The following is a 15,863-nucleotide window of genomic DNA, read 5'->3' as shown; positions in this document are numbered from 1 at the left end:
GGGCTTGGGGAGGAAGCTGGACGGGATGGCTCGGGGGAGGGGAAGCTGGAGGTGAGGCGGCTCAGAGGGAAGCTGGAGGGGACGCTCGGGGGACGTAGGGGGGAAGCTGGAGGCGGGGCGGTGCTGGGGAAGTTGGGCTGGGGATCTGGAGATTGGCTGGGGGCGGGGAGCTATGCCGGGCATGGCCAGGGATGACTCTATGCCGCTCTCCCCGCAGACATGGCGATCCGCTACCCCATGGCCGTCGGGCTCAGTAAGGGCCACAAGGTGACGAAGAACGTGTCGAAGCCCCGGCAGTGCCGCCGCAGAGGGGTGAGTGAGTGGCGGGCTGGGTGGCCTGCAGCCTGTGGCCTGACCTAGCGCTACTGTGGCCGCAGACTGTCTGAGCTGCCTGGGATGCTATGCCCACGGCTAGCCACATGCCTGACTGCTAGAGCTGAGCTGGGCAGTACTGAACCCTTTGGAGGTAGCTGGGCCAGGCTTCCAGGGGAGCAATGGTGGCTGAGACGTGTCCGGTGCGTGGGAAGTACAGGCTGGCTTTAGACTTTCTGCAGGCTGATGTTTGGTGGGGAGCTATGCCAGGGCCAAGAAACGCTAGACAGTGGCATGAAGCTGTTGAGACAGGCAGGAAGTTACTATTTGCTTGAGCAGTTGCTGCACAGACCCATGCAGGTTTAATACGTGGAAGGCCTGACTCAGCTGGCAATGCAGAGCTCTACTGGCTAAGTTCTGCTGATCGTTGTCCTTGCAGCAGAGCCCCCATTGGTGCACGGCTTTAGAATGGGAGGGTTTCTGTGAATTCTGAAATGTATGGTGTGGAATGAGCATTTAAACAAGTCAGTGCACATTCTTTGCCATTCCATCGTGGGTTATTTGTCTGGTGTCTAAGGTATGCTAAGCACATGACAAAATAAATGGAAGCAAGATATCTGCCCTGCTCTTTTCCATAAAACAGTAGGTGGGAGGAGAGTGTAGTGAGATGGGATGTAATATAGAATCGTAGGACTGGAACAGTCTACAAAATCATGACTGGTGTGGAGAAAGTAAATAAGTGTTATTCCAGAAAGAACTAGGTGAGTTCATGGAGGATAGGTCCATCAATGGCTATTAGCCAGGATGGGCAGGGATAGTGTCCCCAGCCTCTGTCTGCCAGAAGCGGGGAGTGGGTGACAGGGGATGGATCACTTGATGATTCGCTGTTCTGTTCATTCCCTCTGAAGCATCTGGCACTGGCCACTGTCAGAAGGCAGGATATTGGGCTAGATGTACCATTGGTCTGACTCAGTGTGGGCCCTTTTATGTTCTCGTGCAGCCTCAGCAGCTACCTCTGTCCTGCTTTTCTTAGCCAGGGGAAGGGGACATACACAATTTACACTTAAATCCAGAGTTTGTTAACCTGTGGTTTATTTTTTTTTATTCTTGTCGCACGTCCATGCAGGACTGCCTAGTTACACAGACCTTTGCTTACGTACATGACATCCTTCTCAAACCTTACGTCTTACACTTAATTTGGTCCTACATCTGGCTCTGTTCTAGTTTGCCAGATGTATCTGAAATGTCATCTTGTTGCAGCTGTAACAAATGGGAAATGAACAATTTTCCAAGGATATCCTGTTTTCCTTTAGAAGCTGGAGTATCCTAGCTTGAATGTGCAGTATCTGTGGAGGGAGGACTAGCCAGCTGGCTCTGTGTGCGCAGATGACTGACATTCAAGTGGCAGTTTGTTGGGTTGGTAAAGTTCAGATATTTACCATGTCAGGCAAGAATACATAGTGTAGAGCCCAGGGGCTTACAAGTGACATGGAAATTACAGAGTAAAACCTGGGCAGTCTCCTGGGGTCTGCCTAGAGCTTCTGGTAAACAGTTAAGTCCTTCTTTCCAAACTGAGTGCAAGTCTTGCTGGGTGTGTGAAGGATGCTTCAGGTGTGTCACTAGTACCAGAATCACTGCAGTTCTGGCTCTTCAACAGATTCCAGTTGCATGCAACATATGGCCCAACCACTAACTTAGCAAGGCTTTAGGCAAATAACATTTTCCCTAGCCTTTTACATGCTGCTCACACTGAACCATTGTTTCTCTGCAGCGCCTGACCAAACACACTAAGTTTGTGCGAGACATGATCAGAGAGGTCTGTGGCTTTGCCCCCTATGAGAAACGTGCTATGGAATTGCTGAAAGTTTCCAAAGACAAACGTGCTCTGAAGTTTATAAAGAAAAGGGTAAGTGAATTTAACATCTTTGGGTATCGACACTTAGAGTTTTTGCACTGTCAGTTTCACTGGTGAAAGTAAAGCACTGATTTGTGTACTCATTCAGTTCCTCAGGTGTCTGTGTTCACACTACCAGCACTTCATCCCTGATGAGAGCAGCGGTGGAGGGCAGCTCCCTTGATAGGTCTTGTGGGAGGGTGGGGTGAGCGGAAGGCATTCTGGGTCCCTGCACAGTGCCTCGTGCTGCCCTGCTTCATGTCTCAGGAGCCCCATTACTTCCTTTTTTTAAACGCTCCTGCTGTCTGGCTGCTTTCACTGCCGCATCTACAAGCAAAGGGAAAGGGAGCTTCAAACTTCCTGGGGCTTACAGGGGGAGGGGCGGCTGTCCCTTTACCAGGCATCAGAGCAGCGGAGATGCTGGCCAGAGTGGTTGCTTTTGGAAATGGGATATTCTATGGAGGCCAAAAGGTGTTTACGCTGGTAGAATGTGTCTTCACTTTCAAAACAGCGCAAAAACAGTGGTAAGAGCTGTATGCCTCTTGTGAAGGTGGTTTTCTTTTTGCAGTGAAACTGAGTTTCGTTGCAAAAAGTCATTAACAAGTGTAGATGCTCCTGTGATTTTAGTGAAAAAAGGGACCTTTTGCACTTTAAATGGTACGTGTAGACATAGCCTTACTTCAGAGGGAGTCCAGCTTTGCTAGTTCCTCTCCCCCCTCACCAGGTCAGAGGATCCCAACCTATAGCAGACTTGGCTCTGCCCTTATTCAGTGCTTTGAGCAACCAGGAGCCTGGTGGAGGCATGGTATAGAAGAGCAGTAACAGCCATGCCTCTCCTAAGTTTAGCTCAGTGGTGGAGAGACCGTAGAGGCTCTCCCTTGGAGCGGAGGCCCTGAAGGATGATCCAGAACTTGCTTTGCAAAGCTGATGGAAGTGAGACTGAGCTGGATTCATCCAGTGACTTGGACCAGCAGGAAGTAAAACTCAAAATTGCTCTGAGCATGCAACAGCTACTGGCATTTGGGTGGGGAGAGGAGCTGGCTGGGGTTGTTCCATCAAACAGAAGGAGCCCGTTCTTCAAGCTGTTCTTCAAGCTGCAAACATGCATTTTCGTTGTCTCCCAAAACAGCCTGGCCCACGTTAGGCAGAATAAGAGACACAGCATTTCATGCTGATGCTGAAAGGGCTCACTGTGCTGCTTTCTTTCATACACAGGTTGGTACTCACATTCGGGCCAAGCGAAAACGTGAAGAGCTCAGCAATGTTCTGGCAGCCATGAGGAAGGCTGCTGCCAAGAAGGATTAAGCTGCAAAAACTCTTGTAACTCATTAAAGTGTGTTCAGAGAATCCAGCAGTGTGGTGGTGTTACTAGCAACTTGACAACTGGAGACCACTTGCTGGGGGGAACGGACAATGCCGAAATACCTTCAAGAGTAACAGAGTTAAACTTGGCCTGTCTCTTGCTTTGGATAAATGTTAATTTTACATTTGAGAGACAAGGTGGGTGAGGTAACATCTTTTATTAGACTAATTTTTTGGATCTAGACCGGAAGAAGAGGTGTGAAAGCTTGTCTCACCAAGAGAAGTCAGTCCAATAAAATATTACCTCACACACCTTTTCTCTCTGCTGGGACCAGCCAGGCTAGAACAACAGTGTAAAATGTTACATTTGTCTGGTTGAAGAACCAGTGTCATTATCCTAGAGGGGTGAGTGGTGTACCAGAGTGAGGTTGTATGTTCAATGCTTTTCAACTTTGTTTCTTATGGCATACCTGTTCAAGTGTTTGTAGGATTTAATGCTCCTTAATTAAAGGGGCAGGCTTGTCAAACTGACCTTAGGGAGAGGGCTGAATTACTCCTAAGCCCCATGTTCCCCTTGAAATATTAAGAGTTGTACTAGCAAGAGTCAACTGTGAGTCTCATCCATCTGCTGTGGAACTCTTGAAGTAGTAGATGCATGTGAGCCACTTAACCAGGCTTGGAAAACAGCACCAGAGACAGGAGTGCAGTGGCCTGTCCTCCTTCAAGACAAGGAGCTCCTGCTGTGTCCCAGCTGCCTTTGTTGAGGGCAAGCTGGGACCTGTATTCACCAGCCCTTTAATTAAGAATGACAGCTGTAAGTCTCAGTAGGTTTTGGGGAGGGCTCTTCTCATTGAAAGCAGGAGCTAGGGTTGGCTGCTTTCAAAGACTCACTTCAGCTCTAGGGCACAGGTGGTTAGCGTAAAGGACTCATCTGCATCACGCTAAAAAAAGGGCTGCAGCTACCATCTAGAATGAAGTGAAAAGCAAAGCCAGGATCTAGCCCTGTTACTCTTTACAGAGCTTTCTCTAAGCTGCCATAACCCCTTGCCTATGTATATGCCTATTTCAGTGGGGAATAAACTGCTACCATTATTCCTAGCTTCATAGGGAAACTTGGGATTCAGACTGATGTATAAGTGTTAAAAACCATCTTCAGTAGATGAAGCAGGACAGGTTAGCTCCATGGCTAGTGCAATGAAAGTCCCAGACCCACATCTTACTAGAAATATTTTAATCAGGTCATAATTCAAACCACTTTGTAAACAAGTGGGAAATGCTTCACACTAACCAAGGCAGTACTAAATTAAGCCATAATCAATTAGTGGCTGCGCAGCAGCAATATTTATGCTCCAGACCATCTTGCTTTTGGGGTAACAGAGCAGTCAGGGACAGATCCTTCTCAGTACAAACGGTTCATGTCAGTCAGCCTCCTGGGGTATCAAGTTCTGGAAACACTATGTCAAATATTTTGTTGTAGTGGTCAACAAAATGCACTTCTAGTCCCTCTGTAATGAAGTCAGCAAGGTCATAGTAATCCTTCTTGTTCTCTGATGGGAGAATTATACAGGTAACACCAGCTCGCTTGGCCTAGGAAGGAAAGAACACAGTTATGGGAAGTGTATTTAGCAAAGGAAAATCTGTGTAACATGTCTTTGGCTAGAAGAAGTAGGCCCCCTTCATTTTGCATAGTCCTGGATTTTACAGATTAAGTCCTCTATCTTAATCTTTGTCACTATCCAAAAATTTTCCTCCACATTAAGAGATGCCAGGGACAATTGAAATGGACAGTATCTAAGGCTGCCGTGTTTGGTCTTAGCCAGGAAACTCTTTAGCAGACCTGAAGTAAAAAAAAAAAATTTTTTTTGCTTGGGTAGGTTTAAACAAGGTCTACCTAGTCTGCGGGATTTTAAAACCTTGCTCTAAACAAGGTCAGGTTGTACGGTTTAGAAACAATGCTCTGGTTGGCAAGGGCTAAGCAAGCTACACTTTGCCCGCTATCAGCAGAAGTTACCAATGCTTCCTTCAGAGATGCAAACCTACAATAGGCCCCTCAATCTTCCATTACCAGCCTCCCTCTACCTTCCTATTCCTGGGCAAAAACCAAATGCTGCCACCATGCAAGATCAAGGGTGGGCAAACTATGGCCCATCGGATTGCCACCCCCGCAGTGCCATGGGCCCCATGTCCCTTGCGGGTGGGGCCCAAGGGCTCTGCACTGCCCTTGCCTGCAGGCACCACCACCCACAGCTCCCATTGGCTGGGAAAGGAACCGCGGCCAATGCAAGCTTCGGGGGAGGTACCCACAGGCAAGGGAAGCACACAGCCTTCTGGCCCGTTCCCCAGGGGCATGGGGCCAGAGCAGGCAGAGAGCCTGCCGCATGCTGTTGCCACCCTGAAACTGCTCCAGGTAAGCAGCTCTGGGCCAGAGCCTGCACCCTGAACCCCTGCCACACCCCCTCCTGCACCTCAACCTCTTGGCCATAGCCCCATCACACCCCCTTGTCCTGAGCCCGTTCCTGCACACCACACCCCCTCCCACACCCTGCACTCTCTCCTGCACCCCAACCCTACATTCATGGCCCTGCACACAATTTCCCCACCCAGATGTGGCCCTTGGGCCAAAATGTTTGCCCACCTCTGTGCTAGATAACCGCACAGGGATAGCGTTGGTGCCAATAAAAGCTGACCTTGTGGCCACAGGCAAGATCTCATGCTCACACTGCCTGTCTCCAGTGTTGCTGGAGCCATGACAGTCCCAACCTACTGGAGAGACAAGGTGGATGAGGGAATGTCATTTACTGGGCCAACTTCTTTTGAGGAAAGAGACAGCCGTGAAGAAGAGCTCAGTGTAGCTTGAAAACTTGTCTCTCTCACCAACAGAACTTAGTCCCATAAAAGGTTTTCCCTCCTGCACCTTGTCTCCACTGTTAACACCCAGGAGTAAGCAGTCCAGCACTACAGGGCCATCCGCATTGTCATGCGCCAGCAGGTGATCATACACAAGGGGAAAGTGCTCACTGCAATGGTCTTCTCCTTGATTCCACCAACAGGAAGAATCTTTCCAGTTAATGACACTTCACCAGTCATGGCCATGTTTTGCCTCACTGGACTATTCATGGCCAATGACAGTAAGGCCGTTACTATGGTACATCCTGCGCTTGGTCCGTCCTTTGGAGTTGCTCCCTGGAGAGAGAAAAAGCCACATTGTGACAGTCATTCAAACCAAATCAGTGAAATACTGATTACCATCATGATGCTACACAGATCTGCAGCAGAGCCCACTCCCACACCTTTGTCATTGCCAGTTTAGTATGGCCAGGGGAACAGAAGCCCAGTTCCAGGCTTCAGCAGGTTTCCAAATTTGCTGTCTGATATTGCAACATTTGATTTATTGCAAGGATGTTTGGCTGAAATGTCACTGGTTGAATCTTGGATGTAGCCCTGCTCAAACATCACAACTGTCAACACAGCTCTAATATTAGCTTCAGTTCTCTCAGCCTGTGGTTTTCTACCTGTGGTCAATGGACCCGGGGGAGACATCTTAGATTTCCAAAGGGATCCTCCACCTCCATTTGAAATTTAGAGGTCCACAAATTAAAAAAGGTTGAAAACCTCTGTGCTAAGACATAGGACACTAGGATTAAAGATACCACAGATTCTGGATGCACTTAGAGGTGAGGAGTAATCTAGAAACTCAAAGAGATGTAAGCACTTTCTTGTATCCTACATGACATACCTAAACACCTGTTTTCCCACTCACCCTGCTCAGGAGGTGGGGATAGGCCAGGTCAGGGGCTTTACAACCTGTGTGACTACTTACCAGAGAGGGAATAAAGAAGAGTCTTGAGATCACAAGGCTAGTCCTCAATAGCATTTAGCAGAGGTACAGTGCCAGGAGAGAGAAAGTTACTGTAACTCTGGTTCTTCCAAATGTGTATTCCAAATAGGCATGCATGCATGCCAGTGACTTTTGCCTCGCAGTACCTGTAGACGGGCAGCACTCGCACCTCATGCCTAGTCCCTCCTTTATGGAGTTGCCCCGACCCCCACATTCCTTCGCACCAGGGAAGACTCCAGTGCAGAAGGGATGGAGAGTGGGTCATGGAATACACATCTGCAACACATCTCAAAGAACCACAGTTACAGTAAGTAACCGTTGCTGCTTTGAGGAGATGCAGACACGTATTCCAACTAGGTGACTCACGAGAAGTTCCCTTGTAGAGGTGGGGCTCGGTGTCTATCAGAGTTACAATCACAGGACCACTCTTCCACAGTAGCATCCTCTCTGGAAGATGCAGTGATAGCATACTGGTCCATAAAACATACCTATGGATGACCATGTGGCTGCCCTGTAAATGTATATGGAAATATCATTAAGGAAGACTACTGACGTTGCCTGTGCTCTCGTCGAATGGGTCCATATCTGCTGAGCAGATGTTGCCAATGCTATCTCATACACAGTCCTGATACAAGATGTTATCCCTCTAGAGAGATGGTCTGTCCAGAGAACACATCTATTCATGTGGTCTGCATAGGATATGCACAGGTGAGGTGAAGCATAAAACAGTTCAGATAAAAGGCTAGACACCGTCTAACATATGGAGGCGCTGCTCCGCTGTCGAGGAATGTGGCTTAGGGAAGAAAACAGGCAAATATACAGCCTCGTTCAGATGAAACTGGGAGACCACTTTGGGTGTGGCCAAAGCATTACCTTACTCCTGGAGAACTGTGTGTAAGGAGGCCACACCATCAGGGTCTGGCAAGGGTGGGCTATCAAGAATATAGTTTTCTGAGATGAGGGGCAGTGGACAGGAAGCAGGAGGCTCAAATGGAGACCCCATCAGAGCTGTTAAAATCGTGTCCAGGCCTCACAACGGGACAGGCTCTCGGACCAGAGGATGCAGGTGAAGAAATCCTTTCAGAAATTTCATCACCATAGCGTTGAAGAACACTGATTTCCCTTGGATAGGGGGATGCAACGCTGATATTGCTGCCAAGTTCCAACCCTAATTTCTGAAGGTGCAGCAGATACTCTAAGATGTCCTGGATGGAAGTCCCTATCGGACAGATTCTGCATCACACCAAAAACCTCTTCCACTTCACTAAATAGGCCATCCTAGTGAAAGACTTCCTGCTGTTAAGTAGGACCTGCTGAATAGCCTCTGAACTATGCTCTTCCTCCTCGTTCAGCCATGCCAGGTGAACGGAGCTGATCACCAGATGTACCTGTGGTCTGTGTGAGGTCATCGGGATGGAGAAGTGGCAGGGAGGCTGGACTGACAGAACAAGGAGATCTGAGAACCAGCACTACTGTCTCAGTCATGCCGGGACAACTGGGATGAGTCTGGCTTGATCCGCCTTAAGCTTGGCGATGACCTGGGGAATGTCTGGAACAGGAATACAGCATTCGACTGTCAGCTACAGTGGAAGGTGTTGGAGAGGGAGCCTGGGCCGAGTCCCAGCCCAAGAGCAGAACAGGCAACACTTCCAGTTTTCCCTTGCCGCAAATAGGTCTATTGTGGGGATGCCCCACACTGTGAAAATAATCTGAAGGATACAAACCTTCAGGGGCCATTTGTGGTTCAGGGAGAAGATCCTTCTGAGATGGTTCTGCACCCCTGGTAAGTGGACAGCTACTGGGGTGATGTCCTCTTCAATGCAGAACTGCCACAGGTTGATTGCCTCTAGGCAGAGTGACCGGGAGTGGGCTCCCCTTGTTCACACAGTATACCATGGTGCTATTGTCAGTGAGTATGTGAACCACTGAATGCCTGATACAGTCCTGGAAGGCACAACATATGCTGTGGATGGCCTGGAGCTCTAACACATTGATATGGAGTGAAGCTTCCTTTACCAGACACAGGCCCTGCATCCTCAACAAGTCCAAATGTGCCGCCAAACCCAGAAAGGAAGAGTTGGTAACCTCCAACTTGATTGGCACACTTGATTGGGACTCCTTGGCACACACTGGGTGGGTGGGGACTCCCACCAACGCAAGGACTCCAGAACTGGTGGAGGAAGGCGAATCTACCTTTACAGAGAATGCAGGGCAGAGGGATAAACTGTTCTGAGTCACATCTGAAGAGGGAGAAAGTGCAACCTGGCAAATTGGACCACCTGGGTGCAAGTGGACATGTGACCCAACAGGCTCAGACACACGTGGGCTGTCATATGGAAGGCTGAGGTACACCTGTTGAATTGCCTACAAGTGGTCAGTCGGCAGGTTGGGGGTGGGGTTGGGTTGCTTCAAGGCTAGAAGAAGGGGTTCAGGAAAGATTTCTTTCATGATGCAGTCCCCATCAAGTATGGGCTGTAACTGATGATATTCTGTATGGGTTCAAGTGGGAGTGGCAAGTGGTGTGCAGTCAGTGGGTTTTTTTTTCCTGTACTGAAGCAAGTTTTCTCAGGTATTTGAGTGTCCTTGTGTGACACTCTCAGAATAACCAGACCCATGAGCCACCGTGTTATCTCTCTGACTTAGCAAGACAGCTTTACTGGAGCCTCAACTGTAAGACAGCTCCCAGCCACACCAGTCTGTCTGCCTCGCCAGCCAGCTCCTCAAGACTGCCAGCACAAATCTTGCCTTGCATTCAGTGAACCGCAGTCCCATCTCTCTGCAGTGTCTAGTCCCTCTTACTGGACACTCACAGGTGTTAAGTTCACTGCCTCCAAAGAGACACTGCACACCTTGTCCCTGGGTTAAATCTGGCAGTTTGCAAGCAGAACTCAGGGTCTGAGGATAGCACAAGTATCTTCTCTCTCAAGCATGGTCCATTACCATTACCATAGTATCTGTGCGCCTCATGCTATCTTCACAGCCTGCCTTGGAGGTAGAAAGTGCTATTATCCCCACTGTGCAGCCTGGGAGCGAGACACAGGGTAACACTAAGGGTACATCTACACAGCCTGTGGCCTAGGTCAACAGTCTCTGCCCAGGACGGCTTGCGCAAACACACTAAAACCAGCTGAGTAGAAGGCACTCTGAGGTTCTAGGTCAGGCTGGAGCTGGGGCTCTGCAGCCGATCCCCTTGTCTGCTCTCTGGCCTGTGCTGCAACCTTTACACAGACAGTTCCAGGCCAGCTAGCATGAGTCCCGCAAGCCTGAGTCTGTCACCCAGGCAGGGAGGCTCACTGCTGTGGAAAGTGTACACATACCTGGTGTGAGTTAGAGGCCTGTGAAGATGGAAGTTTTACCCATGTGACCTTTCCAAGCTCACTTTCCCAGGGACTCTGATGGAGCAGGGAATTGAACCCAGGTCTTCTAGTTTTCAGGCTACCGCTTATTCAAAGGGCAAGTCATTTCACCTCTGTGCCTGGCTTTCCCCCATCTACCCAACAGGGACAATACTGCCCCCAAAAGTGATCCTGGCTAAAGAGCAGTGTGAATAGTATCACCTCACCATGTGCTTGCTGAGGAAAGGAGCTGACAGCAAAGCTCATGTGAATATCTTCAGGAGTTGCCAGGGAAAATGCCATCTTTTAATTTACTCAGGTATTGCTGCTGAAAGCAGGTTTTCTACACAGTGCATGCAACTGGGCTAAGAGGCTCTACCTCTACATGCCAGCTCTAGCTGTCTAGGTCCTTATACAGCCCCCATGGACCCAGGGTCTCTTTACCTCTGGCACATGCAAATGGATGTGGGAGGTCACCAGAAAGTCAATGGTGGGTTCCTTCTGCATCAGGAAAGCTCGTGCAAATGTGTAAGCTATTTTGGCACTCTCTTTCATCACATCTCCCAGTTGTCCTGTTATTTCAAGGGACCCATCCTTGTTTTCCTTGTCTTTGGGTCGCCGCAGGGATGTTTCAATAAATAGAGTGGAACCTCCTATGAAAAATGAATACAGGAATCTTTAGAAGATCCAACAAGAACTGGACTAGAAGCAGCTTGTGCCAACCACTCCATATTAATTTTGGTGAATATTTTCCTCTGCACATAACCAAACGCTCTGGGTTATCAGGAGCCCCCTCTGACAGAACACTGGTATACAGCAGCAGTCTTTAGATGAGGCAAGAGGGACACCCCATGCTTCTTGCACTCAAATAAGGAAGCAAGGTCTCTGGTGAGACACAGTCCATATGCCATAGGGCACAGTGTTCGTGTACCTAGGTAGCACATCGTGCTGCTGGAAGATAACGGGCTCATACATGCATGCTACAAAAATCTTTACATTCAGAATTAGTCCCTCCCACAATATGAAGCCTTGGAGAAGCAGCACACTGGCTTGAAGCCAAGAGGGGTCTGATATGAGAGAAGAAATGAGTACCAGCTTTCAGCAGAGAACAAGTCAGGAGCTAAAGTAGCCACAGGAGGAAGTTTCAGTAATGCTAATAAGGCTTCCCCACTGGACCAAGGGGGGCCATATTACTTCCTCTCCTGCACAGCTGCTTTCAGAAAAAAGGCCTGGAAACTTCAGAGGAGCAGTAATTCAGCCCCCAACTGCTGCTAACCATTCAGCACCAGTAACTCTGCCTAACTGGCGAAAAGGAAGTGAGTTTCTCCTGGAAGCATGACCACCCATGACAAATGCCCACCCTGCTAATCCCCCATTGACTCTGCTGCAGCTGCATCTTACCCATAGCTGTCCAGGCCAGGCCCATCACCACTCCAGGAGGAGTGAGGTCATACATCCGATCCACAGTGAAGATGGGCTTGCCAACAAAGTCCTGCAAGTTTTCAGGGGTTACCTCAACTGTTTCTGCTTCTCCACTGACAATCTTATAGGCAGATTTCCTTAACACCTGTGCAAGAGAATGATTAGTTACTGCAGAAAGCTGCCAAGGCAGAAAGCACACAGAGGATGACTTGACATTCACAGCACCCTCACCTTCTCCACCTGCTTCTGCAGGTTCCTCACTCCACTCTCCCTGCAGTACTGCTTGATGAGAACAGTCAGCACATCTGATGAGATCTTGGTCTTGCTTTCATCCAAACCACTCAGGACACGTGCTTGAGGGACCAAGTACCTCTGAAAGAAATCAACCACTATGTGTTCCTTTTAGTCCCCACAACTGAATGCTTGGTCATCCCATTTCACCCAACTTCATTCTGCTCAATGAATACTTTCTAGACATGCCTAAGACTTGTCTTAATTGGAAATCCAGTATTATCCAGCTGGGAGAACAGGTCTGTTTTGGACCTGTTCTACGTGGCAGTGTTCCCTTGAACACTGTACCCAAGTTGACTGGTTGTGCAGAGCAGATGCTCAGATTTACTCGGCTAAAATACCCTTTTTTGTGATTTGATGCAGTCTGTGCAGAGCAGCACCTAATGGATCATTAATGAGATAGCTTCTCACCTCTGCAATTGCAAGTTTCTCTTGTGCGACATATCCTGACACATTGATCATTTCCATTCTGTCCCGGAGCGGCTCTGGGATGGTGTCTGTCACATTGGCAGTACAAATAAAGAGCACCTGGATATGACAAGATAAGCTTGGTTAGGTGTTTCTCATTGGCATGCTGCTTCACTTTACTCTGTCCTTGAGTTCTATCCCCTACTGTTGGGAAGTCAGATTCCAGAGCAAGCTGTTCTCTGCCCTCAAGTCAATGAATCCCACAGCACGCAGTGGGAAGTCAGAATGCTCTGATGGGAGCATGGGGAAGTGGCATGTGCCACTGTAACTAGAGAACAGGGACCTCGGCAGCAGCATGTGGAAGAAACCCAGATGAACATCCACTCTGAAAGTCTCCCTTGCAGCAGTTCAGGAAGCAATTATATAGGCAGGGCACTGGCATTCTGTCACTGACAGCAAGCCCCGCTTTGGCCAGTTAGAAGTGGAAGAGGAGGCCCCATGCTCACTAGCTGGCAGATGATGCTGTGACAGCAGTGTACAGCTGGCTCCCAGTCCAAGGCTCAGGCACCCACAGGACTGGGAGCTACCAAGTTAGATGGAACGTTTTCAGTACAGTGTGTACAGGTTTGGACCCACAATCAACTCCAGTCAAAAAGACTTATGTGGAACCCCCTGTGTCTCAACCACATCTCCCTTGGCCCAGAGAGTGTATTCTATCCTATTGCCTTGATCACTGAATCCTCAGCAGTTTTAATGGCTGGGGCATCTCAATATATTTGTAAACTTCCATTTTAAACATCCAGTTGAACGATACCTTTGATAAATCTACAGGAACATCAAGGTAATGATCCAAGAAGTTAGAGTTTTGTTCTGGGTCCAGCAGCTCTAGAAGGGCTGAGGATGGGTCACCTTGATAGCCTCGCCCAATTTTATCCACCTACAAGTGACAGAAGAACTTAAGAAAATGTAGTAACATGAAAAGCTTCATACCATGATTCATTTTTACTGCAAAGATTTGAGTGCATTTATGACGAGCAGCTGTTTCAAACCCTTGCTCCACCAGACTGTGCTTCTTCACTAAGACCACCTTACTCAGGTGCACCCCGGCGGCAGCACCCTGTCCTCATGGCCTCTAGGAAATAGCATGCTTGGCAAAAAATGGGGCAGTTGTTAGTACTCACAGGAAAAAAGTTGTACAGAAGTGACCCACGGGGACTTCTAAAATGTCCGGAGGAACAAAAATGTATGGCAGCAGCACATCAAGAGTGGCCACTTACAGTAGTCCCAATTCTTTCTTTGAAAGTGGTGTCTGCTCTGATGGACTAATGCAACATCACACTGCCAAATGCAAGACTTGTCATCAACTCCATTTGAAACTGCATTAGGGTCTGTGATGGGTTTATCTTGACTTTATTATACTGCAACTTTATATACTGTTTGCCTTCTTGAAATATTTTTTCATGCTAGTGGAAAGTGTTGGGTTGACAACCAGGAGACCTCTAACTGCCTGTGAATCAGGATCAGCACAGATGCTGACAAGGTAAGCTTCTTACCCCTCATGCCACTGCTTTAAATCCAACCTAGAAGAATTTCCTCCCCACCCCCTTGGGGCCAGAAGAAAAATTGGGGTTTTGTGCCCAGGCACCCCCTTCACCACCTATGCTGAGTCTGCCATTGAGAGTGTGTGTATGTGGGTGCTGGCTGATTACACTGGGTGTTCAAGGGCTCAGAGAGCAGTAGCAAGCCAGACTTTGATCTGAAAGGCCTTAACACAGCAATCTTAATTGAAATGTGTATGATAGGAGACTAAACATTTGGGTTAACTGTCTCAGTGCCTTAGGAGCCCAAACCTCACTGAAAGTCAATGGGACTTTGGAGATTTGGAAAAGTTACCCTTGGAGTTTCCCTGTAACCTGGGGAAGAGCTAGGAGAAAGATCAGATACATCACCTCATCAATCAGGATCAGGGGGTTTTCTGTCTTGGTCTTTTTTAGGCACTGGATTATTTTCCCTGGCATTGCTCCAACATATGTCCTCCTGTTTTATGAGAGACCATATTCAGGAAAGAGAAATAGGGCCGTGCACATATCAGACAACATATCATACAGTTGAGGGAATAATGTGCTTAAGAGGTAGCGATTCATTTTTTTTTACCCCTGTCAAGAATATTCTCAATGACTGCTCAATAGCATCCCCATCAAAAACCCATCTTGCCTAGTTCCAAAAGCGGTCACGGCTAGATACATGTTTGGAGAAATTGCCTGGACAGCAGTTTTACTTCTTAAGTTTGTTTTGTATTTTGGGACAACTGGTTTTCATTCCATTGTATTTTGTGGAGAATCTCAATGCATTTTTTATACCTGGGACAGAGAGGGCAGAGCAGTGGATTTCTTTATACCCTGAGTTGGAGGATCAACCTGCACCCACACAGTGAGCTGGCCCTTTATGAGAGTTTGGGCTCAGTCTCACATGGCTCCAGTTTGCCTCCCAGAGAGCATGTGACGAGAGACAGACTTGCTGGGAATTAGATAGGGCAGCCTGTTCTCACTATGAGCACTACTGTCTTGGGATGCTCCCCAGGGACCATGATCTGGGGAAGGCAGGATCAGTGGAGGCTTCCTGGCTGCATATATACACAGACAGGGAAGAAGACACCATAGGAAGTGGCCCTGGGAAGCAGTGGACCAGAACGGTTTTGAGTTTGAGGATGGTGGCCCATGGCTGAGGTTAAGATTCTGTCACAGTTATTTTTAGTAAAAGTCAGGGACAGGTTGCAGGCAGTAAACAAAAATTCACAGAAGCCCATGACCTGTTCCTGACCCTTACAAAAAATACCCGGGGGTGGAGGATGGGACGGGACACACTAACATCAGTGTGCTGCCAGGGGCGAACTGCCAGTAGCTGCTCCAGCCTTGCTGCCACTTCTGTGGCAGGGGCTTACTGCCACTGTTCTAAACCCAGGGGGGCTGACCCAGCCCGACCACTCCTTCACCCTGGGGCCGCTGCTTTGGTGGCCCTGGGGCTGACAGCTACTCCAGCCCTGCCACTGCCAAACAAGTCC

General features: G+C 48.6%; 2 protein-coding genes across 3 annotated transcripts in view; one reads left to right on the top strand and one right to left on the bottom strand.

The window, feature by feature from the left end:
* RPL36 (ribosomal protein L36) overlaps positions 1 to 3,553 on the top strand; it is a 4,418-nt gene extending 865 nt beyond the window's left edge. The window contains exons 2-4 of the mRNA XM_032776582.2: positions 218 to 312; positions 2,084 to 2,218; positions 3,422 to 3,553. Coding sequence (XP_032632473.1) covers positions 220 to 312; positions 2,084 to 2,218; positions 3,422 to 3,511 — 318 coding nt within the window. The 5' untranslated portion in view covers positions 218 to 219 and the 3' untranslated portion in view covers positions 3,512 to 3,553. The remainder of the gene's footprint in view (positions 1 to 217; positions 313 to 2,083; positions 2,219 to 3,421) is intronic.
* Positions 3,554 to 4,724: 1,171 nt separating this feature from the next.
* LONP1 (lon peptidase 1, mitochondrial) overlaps positions 4,725 to 15,863 on the bottom strand; it is a 46,518-nt gene continuing 35,379 nt past the window's right edge. For both annotated transcript variants that reach the window (XM_032776579.2, XM_032776578.2), the window contains 8 exons: positions 14,752 to 14,839; positions 13,617 to 13,739; positions 12,806 to 12,922; positions 12,335 to 12,475; positions 12,083 to 12,248; positions 11,126 to 11,334; positions 6,527 to 6,691; positions 4,725 to 5,095 (listed from right to left, as the gene is read on the bottom strand). In XM_032776579.2, coding sequence (XP_032632470.1) covers positions 4,931 to 5,095; positions 6,527 to 6,691; positions 11,126 to 11,334; positions 12,083 to 12,248; positions 12,335 to 12,475; positions 12,806 to 12,922; positions 13,617 to 13,739; positions 14,752 to 14,839 — 1,174 coding nt within the window. In that variant the 3' untranslated portion in view covers positions 4,725 to 4,930. The remainder of the gene's footprint in view (positions 5,096 to 6,526; positions 6,692 to 11,125; positions 11,335 to 12,082; positions 12,249 to 12,334; positions 12,476 to 12,805; positions 12,923 to 13,616; positions 13,740 to 14,751; positions 14,840 to 15,863) is intronic.

Source organism: Chelonoidis abingdonii, chromosome 11 (genome assembly GCF_003597395.2).
Source record: "Chelonoidis abingdonii isolate Lonesome George chromosome 11, CheloAbing_2.0, whole genome shotgun sequence".
NCBI classification, from domain to species: domain Eukaryota; kingdom Metazoa; phylum Chordata; order Testudines; family Testudinidae; genus Chelonoidis; species Chelonoidis abingdonii.
Note: the sequence above shows the minus strand (reverse complement) of the source record. Positions and strands in the feature narration are given on the sequence as shown.